Raw genomic sequence first — 17,774 nt, forward strand, 5'->3', positions numbered from 1 at the left:
AATGAACCTCACTGCTGTTCAGATCAGCCTAATGTTTGATGATATGCTAACCAAACACCAAGGGGCTCATCGGCAGACATCACACTGAGGGGCTTTAAAGTTGGAAACACCCTGACCAACCACCCAGATGGGGGCCTCCCAATCCTTCCTTCTTAAAATGGCAATATCTGCCTTTGATCTGTTCTGTATCACAACCTTAAGCTTTGATTGGGTGACCCGGTCCATGGGGCCCTTCTTTGGAGCATCAAGACCCCTTTATACAATACGGAGAAAGGATATGGATGGAAAGCCCTCTTTGAGGTGAAAGGGCAAAAGCTCAACTTCAAGGTAATCCACAACTCATTTCTTCCCTGCTTGATTGGTCAGGCTGGGGAGGAATGGGAGCCAGCGTACCTGCGTGTGTGTTTGTGTGTATGTGGGAGGAGGCCGTCCTGGGGAGGAGAGTGAGGGTTCTTCCTAGGAGTCTCAGCCCATTTGAAGATTTGGCTGGAGATGATTTAGGAATCCCTCTTGCCCAGACTGTGTGTGGGGGGAGGGGAGGGGAGGGAAGGAGAAGGAAGAGCGGCACATTTTGGCTCCCATTTGGAAGGGAGGGAGCAGGATGGGGGTCCCAAGGTTGGAGTCCCCAGCTAAGTCCCAAGTCAATACAAGTGTCTCTTGGGGGTGGGAAAGATGAGAGTCATATAGTATGGTGGATGAGGCTGCTCCAGAAGAAGGGGGGTTGGAGATGGTGTGCGTAGTGAGGCCAGCCGGGCTTGCATTCTCCCTCCCTCCCTCCGTCCGTCCTTCCCTCCCTCTCTAAAAGCTTCACCTAGAGGTTCCGGGCCAGACAAGCCGTTCGAATGGCCCAAGTTTGGGAGAGTGGTTCCTCGATCATCCTCTGGCGGTGTTAAAGGCACCATTTCTGAGGTCGGCCTTGTGGGAAGCGGCCGTGGACCAGAGGTCCGATGGGATCAGCTCCAGCTACCCCACCCTGGACTGTCTTTCCCTCTTCTCCCCTCGAGTGCGAGTTCCTGCGGCCCCGAGCTAGCACCACCCGCCTGCCTGCTAGTGGCTCTGACCTTGTGCCGGAATTCCCGAGCCACCTTCCTGTCCATCGTCGTGCTGGGCCGCGTAACACGGAACGGTACGACTTCTTTCGGTTCAGACTGGCGGTAGCTAGACAGGGACAAACCCCTGGGAGGGGCAGAGGTCGGATGGAAGGAAAGAGCAGCTGTGGAGTAGATCTCGGAGCTTCGAAGCCGCTGGGGGGCGGGATCCTGAGCCACTGGGAGTGGGGTGCGCAGGTAGGGGCGGGGCATGGGGTGCGCAGGTTGGGGCGGGACTAGTGCCCATAGAGTAGTTGAGGGCGGGGACAAGGCTAGGGAGCGAGGCTGGAGATCTGGGAGAGTTGAGGGAAAGGGTGCTGGATTGAAAGGACTGAGAAGACTGTGTCCACATAGGACCCGATCTCCAGAAGTGAATCTAATTCCTTGAGATACCTCTGTCTCTCCTCCCCAAATCACTCAGACAGTAGGGATCTAAAATGGAAAATCTGCCAGGGGTCGCCAGGAGCGTCTGCAGCGATCACTTGGGGGCTAGCTTGTGGCTTGGTGATCCAAGCACAACTCTCCAGACCAGTTCTTGTTTCGTTCACCTGGCTGTCCTCACCACAGAAACCCTGACAGTCTAGCACGAAAGCAGCAGAGCTCATCTCCACTGATCCCCTCCCACCGGCATCATTCCATCCCCCTCAACCCATTTCACCCCGTCCCACTACACTTCAGACTGGGAGAAGGGAAGAGAAATTGTGGGAAGGTCACAATGCAGGCAGCTTACTCATGAGTGACATATCGGGCAGGGAAAGGGTATGGAAAGGAAAGTTGGAGGGGAGGAGGCGGATAGGAATAGAGAATTTCAAAGGAGGATGAATTTGCCTTGAAGACTACCCTGGGTCCAGGACTTGGTTTACTTGCCACTTTTCAGAGAAATGGGTGCAGGCTTGCCTCTGAGGGTGGGTTTTTTAATATAACTAATGTGTTTCCACCTTACCTTTCCATATTCCATGTATCCAAGGTAGTTCTTTGAGTATTAGAGATCTATTTCTTTGGGTGAACTCTTCATTTATTCCAATGTAAAAACACCCCAGGGAGAGACAACAGGTCAGATTTATCATATATTTACCCTTCAGTCTGAATTACTTGTGTTGGGGGAAGCGGGGAGGCACATAATGTGAGGAGGCAGGTTTTGTCTACGTCATTCTTGAAGGAATTCTGTAGGTCAAAAAAAAAAACCTTTCCTGGTTGTCCAAAAGTTCACAACAACCTGGAATTCTTTGGTGGGAGAAAGAGGGAAGGTGTGAAGCCTTTCTAGTGAAATTTGAAAACAAATCCTTGGGGTCTTCTATTCACATTACCTTAGTTACAGACCTGAGATTCTTTCCTGAGGTCAGGTTTTGAAGAAGTGGTGGGAAAATACAAAAGAGGAGAATCTCCTGGGGAAGAAAGGAGGGAGATAACTTTCGGTAAAACTTGAATCCACACTCACTAAACACTTTTTTTAGCTGAACTTTCTTTTCTTTTGCAGAATGAACTAGCAGGAGTGGTGTTCAGACCCTAACTCAAGTCCAACCCTCACCTTCATCCAAACCTAGAGTCTTCTTCAGCTATTCCAGCCAGGTAGCAAACAGGACAGGACACAGCAGAACATGGATAGACAACTTGTCCTTCTGAGCTTTTTTAAAGTGGCATTGGGAGCCTGGCAGGAGGTACAAGGATAGGTAGGAAGTAGAAGGATAGGTAGGAACACTGCCCATGGGGCCAGATCTGCAAAGGTCTGAAGAAATGAGCTGGATCAAGCAGGTAGCCGGAGTGCAAAAGTACCCTGAAGAAGGTCTGCGTCCAGGGCACATAAAGAAGGTCACAGTGACGACTGTTTTACGTACCTGAGTGGGACAGTGCCCTGGCCAAGGCGTTGCTAAACTGATAGCTCGAATGGAATTGAATTAAATAGACCCTACCCAAAGCGGAAAGGTGCTTAGCCCGGGTCTCCGCCCTGAGGCGGGCGGGGAAAGGCAGGTAGTACCTAAAGTATACTAATGAACTGGGTTGTCCTAGCGCGCCCTCCCAGGCTCCCTGAAGAAGTGAGGCCGGGGGATTGAGATTAACAGAGTGGGACTGGCCTGGACGGGATAGGACAGACAGGATTGGAGTGGACGGGACAGACAGAGGCCAAAGGGAGAGGTGCTGCGCTTCCCAAAGGCCTCGCCTGCGGTTTGCCAGAAATGAGCCCTCGCCTAGTCTAGGGCATCACGTACCCTGTGGTCACCTAGAACCCTGTTTATTGGACGGTCCTCAATGGGGGTCCTGGTCTCGCACCCCACAGCGTCTGGGATCTGGCTCCTACTTTTTTGTCTTTGGGTCCCTGGAGGTGAGCTGAGAATTAGGAATGAAAGCCAAAGCGAGGGTCGGGGGAACAGAGGACGAGACCCCAAGCTAGAGGCTTTTTAATTTGCTACCCTCCCTCTATTTTCAGCCACCACTTCGACTCCTTTTAGCGGCCTCGCGGAGCCGCCGCCCGCTGCGGAGCGCAGGTGAGTAGGGTGGGAGGTTGGGACCCATGTCCGCTACTCTCCTGGGGTGGTGAGGGAGCCTTCCGAGGGCACTCTGAGGGCATCTCTGCCCCCTCCCAAAGGATTTTTGAACTTTTATCCGGCCCTGAGCCCCTCGTTGGCGCATCGGGGTGAGAAAGAAGGGCAGGGCCAGGTGAGGAGGGAAGGGCTGGTTTGGTGGTGTTGGGGGGGGGGCATCTCCTTAACCGCCTAAGCCCTTAAACTAAGCTCAGCTAAGCTTCCTTTAGCCCAGAGCCTCTTCCCTCCCCAGCCTTGAAGAGGCCAGCTTTCGTCTGGGAGATGTCACCGCCGGCGGAGAAGACCAAGTAAGGGGACTGCAGGGACACTGGTGTGGGACTTCTGGACAGGGGTGGGAGGAATCCTCTGCCGGAGCCTCCACCCCTCCACCTCTCTGTCTTGGCTGGGAAAGAGGGTTGGTTAGTGGTGTTCCTTCTACACACACTGGACTAAGCAGTACACTTAGAAAAAAGTTGGGGCATGTGAGTGATCTGGCCCAAAGAAAATCTTAGCGCTACTTTGCTATGGTCAGTGCTCCAGAGGAGATAGGCAATCTGGGAAGGCTATAGGGTGATGTCTCCTGATCTGGGAAGCAGTTGATTGAGATGAAGCCCTAAGATCGTTTTCAGCTGCGAGATTTTGTAAATCAGGTCAATGGGACAGCAGGTCTACTTGGGTAGTGTCATCTTAGGCCAAATAGATAATACTTTTCTGCCAACTGATTTGGCCCATGAGCAAGACCATCAGACCCAGTTCCTATGAACCTAGAAGTGGGTATGTGTGAGAATGCCTGTGTATGTGTGTATGGAGGTGGGGGTAGATCCACTCATCTGGTGACAGACGATGGCTTTGGGGTATTGTCTAAAGAAGGAGCTAGTGGGGGTGGGGAGAGAGTGAGAACTCTCCCTCCCTCCCTCCCTCCTTCTTTCTTTCTTTCTTTCTATTTCTTTCTTTCTTTCTTTCTTTCTTTCCTTCTTCCTTCCTTCCTTCCTTCCTTCCTTCCTTCCTTCCTTCCTTCCTTCCTTCCTTCCTTCTTTCCTTCCTTCCCTCCCTCCCTCCCTTCCTTTCCTTCCTTTCCTTCCTTCCTTCCTTCCTTCCTTCCTTCCTTCCTTCCTTCCTTGCTTCCTTCCTTCCTGCCTTTCTTTCTTTTTTTCTTTCCTTCTTTCTTTCCCTCTGCCTCTCAGAAGCACTACCCTGAATCCCAAGCTGGGCCCCTCTATCCCACACTAAACTTCTCAGGCTGCCTGGGATCATTGCCCGAGATGCATGATAGAAAACTAGGGCAATATGGGGTGGGGGACGGGAGTTGGCAGCAGGCGCTGCTAGACTGTGTGCATCTACATAGGTGAAATAGAGAGTGGAGCAATTATCTGAGTGATCCAGCACTTCCCATCTTCTGAATTTCAATCATAGCCTTCTGAGTTTGGGGTGTGGCTTTTAAAAAATTTTGGTTCAGAGAGGGTGATGGCCAGAGAGCCAGGTGGCAAACTTGTTTCTACCATTTCCTTCCTTTTCCACTTTCCTCTTCTAATTGCTGTCTATCTCTGCTCCTAACTTATTTTCCCATATCATAAAGTGAGTAATTAAATTGACCCTATAAAGAACCAGAACCCCACTTGCTAGAAGGTTAATTTTTGTTGCTGTTAAACGGGAGTGAGACAGTCAGTAAGACGGAAGATATAATTCTCCAGCAGTCTTGACAGACTCAGTTAGTTTGCAGAGAAATCTCCAGTGTTCTGGGGTTGTCTTTGCCTGACTTTCTCCATAATATTGAGAATGGGGAAACCGCTATCTCTATAACTCACTTAAAATAATTATAACAGTCCACAAGAAAAAAAGGACCTTTAGGATATGTATCTTTGGATCAAAAGTTAGTAGAACTCAGTGTTGATTTTCCAGTTGGTGACCAGCAGGTTTTTCCCTCTTTCCTCTACTCCAAAATCTTAGTCTGTATCTCTTCACTATCCTCTGCTTCCAATAAAAGGAGAGAAATATACAGTTATCCCTTCCTCACTTTGATTTTTTTTCATTGTGGTTTTGATATATTGAAGGTCGGCACAAGAAATTAAATGGAAATTTTTGGAGAGTTTTGAGGAAGCTGCAGATAACATGAGAAGACTCAAATGACAAAGAAAAAGTTTAGAAATTCAGAAATTCACAAAATATGTATAGTATTGTATAATCTCAACCCAAATTTTACAATAAGGTACTGTAAATCCCATAAAATAAAAAGAAAAAAATCAGACCTTCTCTGGTATGAAGGGAGGCTCCACCAAAAATTTTTACACAGATTTTCCAGATTGTGGTGGCTGCTGCACCCCTAACCTGGGAGATGTGAAGGGGATAACTGTATATCCAGCAGGCACTTTGGCTACTGCAGATAGGTGAGAAAAAAGTGTATGGGGAAGAGGGGGTAATGAAATTTTGGACTATGATCAGAGGGCCTTAGATCTAAAGTTGGAAGTTATCTAGTCCAAGCTCCTCATTTTACAGCTGATAAAAGTGCAGCCATTAGGTTCCAGAAGCTGGATTTGAATTTAGGACTTCCCAGCTTCAAAGATAACTCTCTATCCTGTGCTATGCTGCCTCTTGACAATCTCCCCAAATCATTGGCTCACTCAACACATTCATCATGTAGTAATCTTTATCTAAGTACCCCTGTCCACACAGTTTTGTCTTTCTTTGCACACAGGAGGATTACTGAGTAAGTTTGCCTCCCACTTTTCTTCTTAGGGAGGTGTCTATAGACCTGTAAAGACTGGTCACCAGCCCCCTAAGAATGTGACCCCTGACAGAGTTCTCAGGTTACTGTTTTTAGAGCAGTGGAATGTCATTATTGTGAGAGCTGTTGCCTGGGGAGCGCAGCTGAGATCAGAGGGAAGGCATTTACCTATCTGTGTAGGGAGCTGAGCTTAATCCCAGTAAGACCTGTGACTCTGAAAATGGGGGCAATGATGCTTGACTTTAGTTCCTGAGTCTTTTTTTTTTAAAAGGATACCCATCCATTGCATGTTAGAACATAGGATCATAGATTTAGAACCAGAAAAAACTGCAGAGATCTTTTAGCAGCGCCTTCACTTTACAGATGAAGAAAATAAGGTCCAAGATCAATTGTTTTGCTGGTCTGACTTCAAAACCAGCCTCAGAGTATTATTATATCTCCAAAGGTGGAAGTAAACTTCTCTGTTATTATACAACTATGAGTTTGAAGCCTGAAAGCTAAACAACTGAGGGTCATCCTAGAGGTTGTTGATCATTCCAAGAGGGCTCCTACCTGAAGGAGGAGTCCCTTGCTCAGAATTTTTTTGGTGGGAAAGTAGTGGTTATACCTTGCACATCATGATTTTCCCCTTTCCCCATTACATCTTTGATGTGTCTTGGGCCGTCATAAGAAATTAAATGGGAATTTATACCAACTTCACTCTGGCTCACCTTGACTCATCATTATTTTATGCTTCAGGGCAGCTGATGTATTTGATAAAAATTAGTGGGGTTCCCTCAGACAGATCTGATTCGTTTCCCAATTCTGAGACTCACCAGTTACCTAAGCAACTGGATGTTTTGGGGCATAAAAGATTCCAGAAAAGGGACAATGATTCCAAAGAAGGAGCAATGTAAGCAGTGTCTTAGAGTCATGTTGATACCACATTTTTTTTTCTCCCATAAAAGCTCTTAGGCTTATAGGACCATTATAAAGATGAGAACACTGAGGTTCAGAGAAATGAAATTCTCTGCCCTTCACCACCCAGCTAGGAAGTTCCTGAGATACGATTTGAACTGAGTTCACCTACACTCCAAGTCCAGGATTCCACCCGCTTTGCCAAGTTGCTTCTTTTGTTGTTAACTCTTGCCACATAACTAGCCCACTTTCTTTTCTGGTCATCGATGTCCTCAGTCATGTCTTTTGTACTTCCTACTTGGGGCTCTTGGGTAACCTACTGTAGCATATCCATCTTTTAGCTTTTCATCCTCCATTGGATTCTTTGTAAACCTAGCTGCTCTGAAGTCATGGTGCTTGAGGACTTGGAAAAGAATATTGATGCAAAAGAGCTGGACTCATATGACCTAACAGCTTAGGATCTAGTTTGCAACTTTCCCTAGTATTGTGCACATAGACTTGCATGGAACAAGACTGGAATAAATAGGTGCTTGAATAGAAGGCTGCTGAATGGGGTTGGTGAAGACTAAATCATCCAGGTTATGCAGATAGGATGAGAGTTATGCTCATAAATATTTAACAACTGAACTCACAACCAGCTTTACATTTAATCTCCATTATTGTCACTTCCTAAAGTCTAGATCAATAAGGAAATAAATCAAGCCCCAATCTGTAGCATTTGCAAATTCCCAAGGGGCAAATACTTACATTGAGCAAACCAAATGGGCTTGGCCATAGGCTGTTTCAAAGTTGCTATGACTATAAATGAGAGAAACTTGACATAGGGGAGGAGTAGATAAGGGACAGATTTTTAGTTCAGTATCCACCTGTACATGGTCTTTGGCCAGACCTCCTGAAGAGTGGTTGTCTCTGTTAGAGTCTTCTCTTTCCCCTTCTTATTCTCTCTCAACAATGTATATGGCTCCTTGGGATGGATTATTTGGAGTGGGAAGTTATTGTTCAGCAACTGGGCTTGGGTCATGTGTGTGTGTGTGTGTGTGTGCGCGCACGCACGCACGTGCACACGCACATGCTCACGCATACATGTGCTGGGCTTGGATCCTGTTTATAGCGTGCTCACCCATGCCAAAGATAGGTAGAGGAAGAAAAGTCAGGTGAATGAAGAAAAAACCAGATTCCTCCAGAACCTGAAGGAAGAGACTTTAGGTCTTCTGTAACAGCAGTTGCTAAGAGTATGTGGAGATTGTTAAGTATGATGGGGTCAGGAACTTCCATAAATCTCTCACTCCCTCACCTGCCTTTTCCTCCTCTACCTCTCTGTGGCTTGGGTGCATCCACACATTGGGAATGAATTAGAAAATGTAGTTGTTCCTTGAATCTGCTTCAAACAACTCTCTTCTCTCTTGTCATTCTGAAGGAGTCTGATCCCTCAGGGCCTTCCACCATACTTTCTCTCTGGGAAAGACGACTCCATCGTACCAAGTGTGCAACTCCCTGTAAGTTGTCTCAAGTCTTGGGAAGGGACTGATTCATGAAATTGAAGAGTTCCAAGAGTCCTTTGCTGTCTTCATGTTTTTCCTCATCTTGGAGGACCACTCACGGCCTTCCCTTCTCCCAAATGTCTCCTCCATATATTTGGATGCACCTGGACAGGAAATTGACGTGATACGCTTAGGGTGTATCTGTGTGAGCCCTCCCTCTTATCTGGCTATCCTCCCATTTTCTATATACCCCATAGACTAGCATGGTGCTCAGCACATAGCAGGTGATTAATAAGTAATTGTTGATTGATTCAGTCTAATCTACCTCCTATAGCCAAGTCCTGATCTGTTTTTTCCTCTTTCTCTTGGGGTTTCTTCTCCCCTTCCACTCTAGTGACCTCTTCTTGCTCATGGCCTCCCCTTCTTACTATACTTTATTCCCCAACCAGGTATGTTTGTAACTGCCCTTTGAGAATTGTTGAGAAAAGGGGTGTAGATTGAAATCTTTCATATGCCCATTACCACCAGCTAATGGTAAACACGAAACTAGAGTCAGTTATTCAACCACTGGGTTTCAGTGATATCTGTGTGGCTGACTTTCTCCATCCTCTAGTCCAGTGGTTTCTAGAGTGGGGGCTGTAGAATGAACCCAAGGAGTGACAGGTTAACCAGTGGGGAGTAGGGCAGGAAGACAGGTCATATAGCACCCTCCTCTCAGTAGTCAATAATGGGCTTGTCCCCCAAACAACCACACAACTCTCACCCATTATATCCTAATACTTTGCCACACCACCCCTACATGGAGTTTAACAAGCTCCCAACCTTTCCCTTTCTGAGCTGTTACAACTTAACTCCAACTACAGCAAATGCACAGTTTCTATTAGGAAAATCTTACACTGTCCCACCCCCATCCACAAACCTACTTAGGGAACAGGGTGGGTGATCAAAAAGCATGGAGACTACTGCTCTTCTCTAGAGGCTAGAACCCCACATCTAGAACCTCAGAGAGTAAATTGCTTTTACCTTGCAGACTTATTCTCCTGCTTTAACGGTGGGGAATGTGTACACCAGACGTTCTGTGACTGCAGGCGTTTTAATGCGACAGGCCCCCGATGCCAAACAGGTATGATTGGACCCAGAAAGAGACACTCTTGAGGATAGTGGGGCCAACTTTGGCAGAGAAAGTGGGGCTTGGAGAATCTCCCCGGTTTGCAGTGTTACAGGGAGAGGGAACAAGATGTCCTGAGCCCCTGGACAGGTAACTGGCAGATGGGACAGACTTTTGAGTATTCATCCCTGGGCAACTGAATGCACTCAGCCTCTGGACTCAGGCCCTGACCCCATCCCTAGAAGTGTGCCCAGATTTTCTGTTGATAGCATTCTCATTGCTTGTGTTCAGTGTATAACACAGGCCCAGAGAGAGACAACATTTGCCGTACGTGGGGACAGCACCATGTCGAGACATTTGATGGCCTCTATTACTATTTCTCTGGGAGAGCCAGCTATACCCTGGTGGGTCAGTATGAGCCTGGTGAGCAGAGTTTCTCTATCCAGGTGAGAAAGTGCATGGCTTCAGCCTTGGTCCCACTCACTGTCACAGATGTGTGCCTTTGAGGGTGGGGGTTGAGGTGCTTGGTATATGCTCACGTGTAGAACACAGCACTATAGACTAGAGTTGAAATGAGTTATGAGATTGACTTGTTAACTTAGGTTGGGCCAAAGGAATTCTGGACCTAGGTAAGGTCTGGGATGTAATCTTTCCCCCTGGTCTTCAATTCAGGAACATAAATTGATCAGATTACTCTTGGACTTCAGGAACTGATTCATACTAATCAAACTGATAAAGCTCTGACAGAACCTTTCCAACTAAGATTTGGTGATCAAATTGGCCATCTGGCTCAATCGACATCTGAACTGGAAGAATCCCAGAATTTCAGAGGTGGAAAGGACTTTGCCAGTCGTAGGCTCATAGATAGATCTACGTGTGGAAGTCATTTCAGTCATGTCCAGACTCTTGGTGACCCCATTTGGGTTTTTCTTGGCAGATACTGGAGTGATTTGCCATTCCTTCTCTGGCTCATTTTAAAGATGAGAAAACTGAAGCAAACAGATTTAAATGACTTGCCCAGGGTCTCACAGCTAGTAAGTGTCTGAAGCCAGATTTGAACTCAGATTTGATTTCAGACCTGGCACTCTATCCACAGTACCATGTAACTGCCATTTTTTACCTTTAAGACCTCCTGAAAGAACTTCAGGGACCCTATGGTTCCACTGACCACACGTTGAGAATTGTTTTTAGTCATCTAAAATGTTAGCTTTCCCTCTCCATTTTTTGCAAATCTGACAAGTGTGCCTTCAATGTCTTCATCCAAAACCCTGATAAAAATATTGAATAGTATGAGACCAATTCAGGACAGATCCCTTGAGGCCTCTGCTGAGAACCTATTAATGGCTGTTTTGTTTTAGCTTCATTCATTCAACCAGGTTCTGAATGCATCTGACTAATCCACATGTGTTCTTGTCTACTAGAAGCATGAGACTTGATCAAATGCTTAGCCCAGATGCCAGCAGATTAAGTTACACTAAGAAATGTTACTCCAGGGTGAACTGGATTCTTATGTTGGAAGGTTAGCTTATTATGCCTCAGCAACGTCATCACGTCAAATAAGATAATATCTGGAATGCACTTTGCAAACCTTCAAGCTATACTCATGTTATCTGAGAGACAGTGTGGCTTAATGGTTAGAGTGCTGGTCTGGAAAATACAAGTTCAAATTCAACCCCTGGGACACTGGGCTTTCATTTTATTGTTGAGCTTTCAGCTTTCATTATAAAAATTAATTTTATTTTATTTTTGGCAATTGACAAAAATCTATTTTCTTTTCCATTTGCCTCCCTTTAGTCCTCACCGGGGGAGAAAACAACCAACCAAACAAAAGAGAAACAAAACCCTTCTGACAAATATGCATATTTAAGGAAAACAAAATATCATATTGCTCATGTCCAAAAGATACGTGTCTCAGTAGAGACATGTATCTTGAGAGGGAGTCCATCTCACTCTCTGTCAGATAGGATTCATTTTTCCTTGTCCCATCAATTGTCGCTGCTCCCTGGCCACTACTCTCTTACCTTCTAGGAATGTGACCTCCTTGAGGGAAGCAACTGTGTTCCTTGCTTTTATTTGGATTTTTAGTGCTTATGATAGGACCTGGCACAGACTTAATGCTTCCTCATTTATTCATTCATTTATTCAAATTTTGTTTTCTCTACACTTAACTAGTCACAGTACTGTGTGAGAATCAAATGAGATTTCTCTCTCTCTCCCCCTCCTCTTTCCCTCCCTTCCTTTTTCTTTGTTTCTTTCTCTTTTTATTATCTATTTATATATCTATATAGATATCTATATAATGAGATTTTATATGTGTATAGATACATATGTACACATATACAGGCATACACATATATACAAAAATGTATATGTATGTTTATATATACACACATATACACATATACTTATGCATATGTATTTGCTTATACACCCACATATAGCACTTTGTAAATCTTGCCAGAATCATTATAGAAATATTAACTCTTATTACTTAACCTCATCTTTCTCAGTTGGTGGAGGGAGTTCCCACACCAGGAGTTCCCCATCCTGATGAAATAACAGAAACTTTGGGTAGTTTTATTTAAACTTATGTAGTTTTTATTGTTGTTATTATTATTTTAAAGCCATAGAAACCTGGGATCCTCATTCCTGTTATAGAGAGAGATTTGCCAGACTGCTTACTTGTAGGTCAGCCAGAGCACCTTTGGCTCAGAGAGTACTTAGGACACTTGATAAGTTCTTACTCTTCAACTCTTAAGGATCCTTATTATTCACCCAAAACTTTTGCCATTATCACACTTCCTCTTACCAGATATGTAGAGGCAGGTAGGTGACATGGTGGTTAGAATGCTGGACTTTGAGTTCCAATCCTGATTCTGGCACACACGTAACAAGCCATGGTCCTGCGTCACTGGGCAAATCGCGTTACCTCTCTATGCCTCAGTTTCCTCATCTATAAAATGGGAGAATGAGAGCACTTACATTACAGAGTTGTTTTGAGGATCCAACAAGATAATGTGTGAAGCACTTCACAAATCTTAAAATGTTCCATACATGCTAGTTGTTGTTGCTCTTATTATTATTAGTTACTCAGACTAAAGTCTATTTGACATTAGTTATATTTCTAGATGAAGTTTGGCTCATAACTCCCATGGTACCAACAAAGCCAGAGAAATCCAAGTCTCACCTTGACAATCAGACCCAGACCTCCCCATTGGGGCACAACCTATGATGGGGCAATGCCAGGAGTAGGTTCCTGGGTCAGGTGTCTCAACCCTTTCATTTCAGGTTCACAACTCCCCAGAATGCAGCTCTTTCCCTTACAGCTGCCCACGGTCTGTCAGCCTCTTCTTTGCTGGGGAAGATGAGATTCGCCTGAGCAGGAATGTCACCCACGGGGGTTTGGGGTAATGAACTAACTTCCTTGTACCTTGTTCTACCATAAATGGCATGTGGGGTCTTGGGCAGAAGTGACAACATTCCCTCTTTACTAAGAGGAAAGTACAATGGAAAGGATAAGACTTCCTTTTAAGTTCTCTGGTTCTGGATGACCTTACATTAAATCCTCAAGAGCTCTTCAGGTTGTTTAGGGGGTATAAGTAGGAGGGTAGTATACACAATATGTGTACAGATAGTGTATAACAAAGGGCCTATGCAAAGGTGCACCATCACCAAAACTTGTCATTGGCCTCTACTTCCCTGTCACTTCTCTTCTCTCCCTTTCTCCCTTCCCTCTCACTCTCTCAGTGTCCAGGTTTCTCCTTTGTTGGAGAAACTCATATGATAAACTCACTCACCCTAAGGTTTTAGGGACTTCATGTACCATCCATTCCAGAGAGCTGCGTTTTAAAAGAGGAACCTGAATTCACTCAAAAGAATGAATTACTAATGGTAGAATTTGGCAGTATGGTAGGCTAAAAAGGGTGATAACAATTCATTTAGTTTATTTAGATAATAATAATAATAATCATCAATGTAGAATAAGTATTTGTATCAGTCATTTACATATTTTGCAGTTTTTAAAGTATATTCCTCCTAACAACATTATAAGGATTATTATCTCCACTTTAGAGAGGCAAAAACTGAAGTTTAGAGGGATTAAGTGATTTACTCATAATCTGAGCTAATAGGTGTTGACTAGACTCCAAATCATGTCTCTTGACCCCAGCCTCTTTCCTCTTCTATGATCTCTTGTAGTTTTGGGGTACAGAAGGTCCTCCCTCTATCCCTTCAATCCCTGGGGTCCTGATCTACTGTTTAGTGTCTTCATGCCTGGTCGTATACTCAACAGATTCAGGTGCAAGTCTTGATCTCTGATGCTTTCTAGCTCTGGAGATCCTGGATGAGCTTTATGTCTCTGACCCTCAGTATCCTCATCTCCTCATCTGTAAAACGGAGCTATGCATTACTGCACCCATTAAGTAGAATCTGCACTGTATACTTCAGGGCTGTAAGAAAAAACTATAAACTATAAAATGACATGCAAATGTAAATTGCAATCATTATATGTAACAATTGTAATTTACATTTGTATTCTATAAACTACATTTTATATATAATAATTATAATTATTAGCATAATACTTTCATTTGGAAATTATGGTTTACAAAGTATTGGTAAGCTGTAAAGTATTCTATAAATTAATGTAATAATTTGCTGTATAAACTGTAGTTTATAAGGAAAAGACTTTGCAAACAGTGAGTTAAGGTTATTATTCAAATTTTCTGTGATATGTTCCAGTAAGTCTATAGCTGGTGGTAGGTCAGATATTCTAGGTTGGAATGCTTTTTAGTAAACACCCTTCTTGTAGCATCCTCGTGAGTAGGAAGTTTGGGAGCTCTGAGCACCCTGCCTTGTCTCTGTCTTGTTTATACCATGACAGGGTCCAGCTGCCTCATATTACAGGGAACTTGCGACTCCATCAGATGGCTGGCTATGTCATTGTGCAACACCAGTCTGTTTTCACGCTGGCTTGGGATGGTGAGTCAGCTGTCTACATCAAGATGAGTCCTGAATACTTAGGCAAGACTCATGGGTTGTGTGGGAACAACAATGCTGACCCCCAGGATGACCTGAAGACCAGCTTTGGTGAGTCTTGAGGGCCAATAGCTCAAGACCTTCTATTCCCCACCCCTTTCCCACCTGGAACATCAAGAAAGACATCTAGGATTGGAGAGATCAGGTAGTGGGGTTGGGGAGAAAGCTAATCTTTTCATCAATTGAGTCAGTATACAGTGTACCTAGTTCTGCGCAGATGTTGGTCCTATGCCAGCTGGTCTCAGAGATCATTTGTTTTGTAGGAACATAGTTGTTTGCATATTGTCCCATTCAGTAGAATGGGAGCTCTCAGGGAAGGGACCATGTTTTTCCTTTCTTTGTACCCTTAGTGCTAAGCATGGTGTCTGGGACACAATAGGTACCTTGTGAATGCTTGTTGATGATTATAATTACCAGGGATATTTTGAAGCTAGCACATATGAACTGATTGTTAAATTTTCAGCGTGAGCATTTTTACCTTGGAAATCTGCTAATGGTACAAATTAGGGCTAGATTTACTGTTGTATTGATGGTGTAAACTTAAGAAAAGGACTTAGAAAATGTTAATAATATAGATTTAAACTTAAAAATGTATTGTGTATGTTTTGGAGATCTGGTTGTTAAACATTTACCAAAACACTCCTGATGAAGAAGAGGATGATTTTATGATAGCAATAGTCATCTGAGAGCCTGAGATTCTAGATTAGAAAGAACCTCACAGGTCCCATTTTCCAATCCTGACATGAAGTTTTTTCTACTTCCATGACTTCTTATAGTTTAGAGGTAGACAAGACCTTTCCAGAACTACTCAAATCACTCTATGGAGGGTGATAGCCCAGGTGTATTTAATTTTATGTCCGTGTCTTTGTTCCTTATCTTGTAGTCAGGATATTTAGGTTCAGGTCTTGATGCCTAATGACTGTGTAACACTGAGCAAGTGCCTTTACTTCTCTGACCTTCAGTTTCTTCATCTGTAAAATGGGGTTAGTAATTCTTGACCTATATACCTCAGGTTGTGAGAAGGTCATCACCCAGACACTGCTAGAATCATGATAATAGTCCAAAGGCATTAATAATTGAGGAGACTGGGAAAGGCTTCCTGTAGCAGGTAGCATTTGAGCAGAGTCTTAGAGAAATCCAGGAATCTAGGAGGTGGAGATGAGGAAGGAGAGCATTGCAGATATGAGATGAAAAGACACAAAGTTAGCAGATGGAGTATTTGTGTAAGGAATGGCAAATGTAGCTGGGTCATAGAGGTTTGGGGGGGATGTCAAGTGTAAGAGGAACGGAAAGGTATCAAGGATCTGTCAAAGGCTTGAAATGTCAACAGAAGATTTTATACTTGCTTCTGGAAATAATAGGGATCCAGTGAAGCTTATGGGGGGAGGATGCTTTAGGAAACCATAACAATGACAGTGAATGTAAAATGGTACAGTATAGAATTTTTATCTGATGGGAATGGAAAGCATCTAGAAGACAAATAGAACGATGAGGGAACTGGAGATGGTGCCACATGAAGCAGAAAAGAAAAAATAATCAACAAAACTAATTAGTATAGTCAAAAGACTTGAAAATAAACAGAATGTTCCCCACCCATGGCTTTCCTATTCTTCAGAAGAGAAGAGGAAAATGTTCTTTGCAACATTGTCATGATTTTGCAGCATTCACTTTTGATCAGTTTGTGGTCTTGTTTCTTTCCATTTATATTGTTCTCATTTACATGATCATTGTGTATATTGTTGTCTTGGAACTACCTCCTTCTACATCAATTCATGAAAGTCTTTTCATGATTCTCTATATTCATCCTATTCCTTGAGAGGGTAGGACTTGAATTGGCCCTTGAACTGGACTCTGACCTGGGCCCAGTAAAGAAAAAGAGCAGAGGCTATTTCTGTTGGAAGGAACAATGTGAATTAAAGTACAAACGTCAAATGATCCTGGAGCATCTGTGACAGGGAAAGAATGGAAAAGAGTGAGGAACACTGGAACACGGACGGGACCAGATTATGGGGGGCCTAGAATTCCAGGCAGGAGAGTTTGGACTTGAAGTTGTGGGAAACTGTTGTGGGTTCTTAAGCAACAGAATGAAGTGGTGAAGTTATGATTTAAAAAATAAATATATATTTGGTTTGTTTTAGATCACAATGCTTGGCACATAGTAGGTGCTTACTAAATGTTTATTAAGTTGAACTGAATTTCCAAAAATCCCCTCCCTCCTCCACTCTTAGTGATATGTCCCTTATAACAACAAACATTTTTTTTAAAGAAAAGGAAAAAGTCACTCAACAGAAATTAACCAATAGATCAACACTCTGACAATATGTAAGTTCCATATCCTTAGTCTCCCACTTCTGCAAAGGAAGGAAAAAGGTACATTTTTTATTCCTTCTTTAGTTATAAACTTGGAAATGATAAATACCCAGGATTCAGTTTTGTTTTCTTGGTTCTTTCAGTGTGCATTTTGGTAGTCACTGCGTGTACTGCTTTCCTGTTTCTGCTTACTTCGCTCTGCATCCATTCATATAAGTCTTCTCATGCTTCTCTAATTCTTGGTATTCATAATTTCTTTCACCACAGTAATATCTGATTACATTAAAGTATCACGATTATTTTTGGCCATGCTCCAAAAGGTGGATATCTACTTGTTTGTCCTTTTTTCACCTCAAAAATGATGCTAGAAATATTTTTCTTATGTACGGGAGCTTGCCTTGGAATTTATGCCTAGTAGGTAATTCTCTGGGTCAAAAGGTATGAATATTTTAGGTGACTTCTTAGCATAATTCCTAGTTGAGAAACTGCGTTTTCAGATTAATTTGGCAGTTTATAAAGGAAGGATTCAAGGATGGGGTGAAGAAAAATAATAATTGCTAGCATTTATGTAGTGCCTTCAGGTGTGCAAAACACGTTCCATATTATCTTGTT

The 17,774-nt window shown here is 43.7% G+C and overlaps 2 protein-coding genes across 3 annotated transcripts in view; one reads left to right on the plus strand and one right to left on the minus strand.

Annotated features, from left to right (window-relative positions):
- The window catches only part of USH1C (USH1 protein network component harmonin), a 64,513-nt gene extending 63,197 nt beyond the window's left edge, over positions 1–1,316 (minus strand). For both annotated transcript variants that reach the window (XM_072619630.1, XM_072619631.1), the window contains exon 1: positions 1,062–1,316. In XM_072619630.1, coding sequence (XP_072475731.1) covers positions 1,062–1,301 — 240 coding nt within the window. In that variant the 5' untranslated portion in view covers positions 1,302–1,316. The remainder of the gene's footprint in view (positions 1–1,061) is intronic.
- A 1,476-nt stretch (positions 1,317–2,792) lies between these two features.
- Positions 2,793–17,774, plus strand: part of OTOG (otogelin) — a 111,965-nt gene continuing 96,983 nt past the window's right edge. Inside the window, exons 1-10 of the mRNA XM_072621406.1 lie at positions 2,793–2,840; positions 3,364–3,408; positions 3,514–3,571; positions 3,673–3,743; positions 3,838–3,915; positions 8,644–8,722; positions 9,738–9,830; positions 10,107–10,261; positions 13,104–13,222; positions 14,698–14,903. Coding sequence (XP_072477507.1) covers positions 2,793–2,840; positions 3,364–3,408; positions 3,514–3,571; positions 3,673–3,743; positions 3,838–3,915; positions 8,644–8,722; positions 9,738–9,830; positions 10,107–10,261; positions 13,104–13,222; positions 14,698–14,903 — 952 coding nt within the window. The remainder of the gene's footprint in view (positions 2,841–3,363; positions 3,409–3,513; positions 3,572–3,672; positions 3,744–3,837; positions 3,916–8,643; positions 8,723–9,737; positions 9,831–10,106; positions 10,262–13,103; positions 13,223–14,697; positions 14,904–17,774) is intronic.

This window comes from Notamacropus eugenii, chromosome 6 (genome assembly GCF_028372415.1).
Source record: "Notamacropus eugenii isolate mMacEug1 chromosome 6, mMacEug1.pri_v2, whole genome shotgun sequence".
NCBI classification, from domain to species: Eukaryota; Metazoa; Chordata; class Mammalia; order Diprotodontia; family Macropodidae; genus Notamacropus; species Notamacropus eugenii.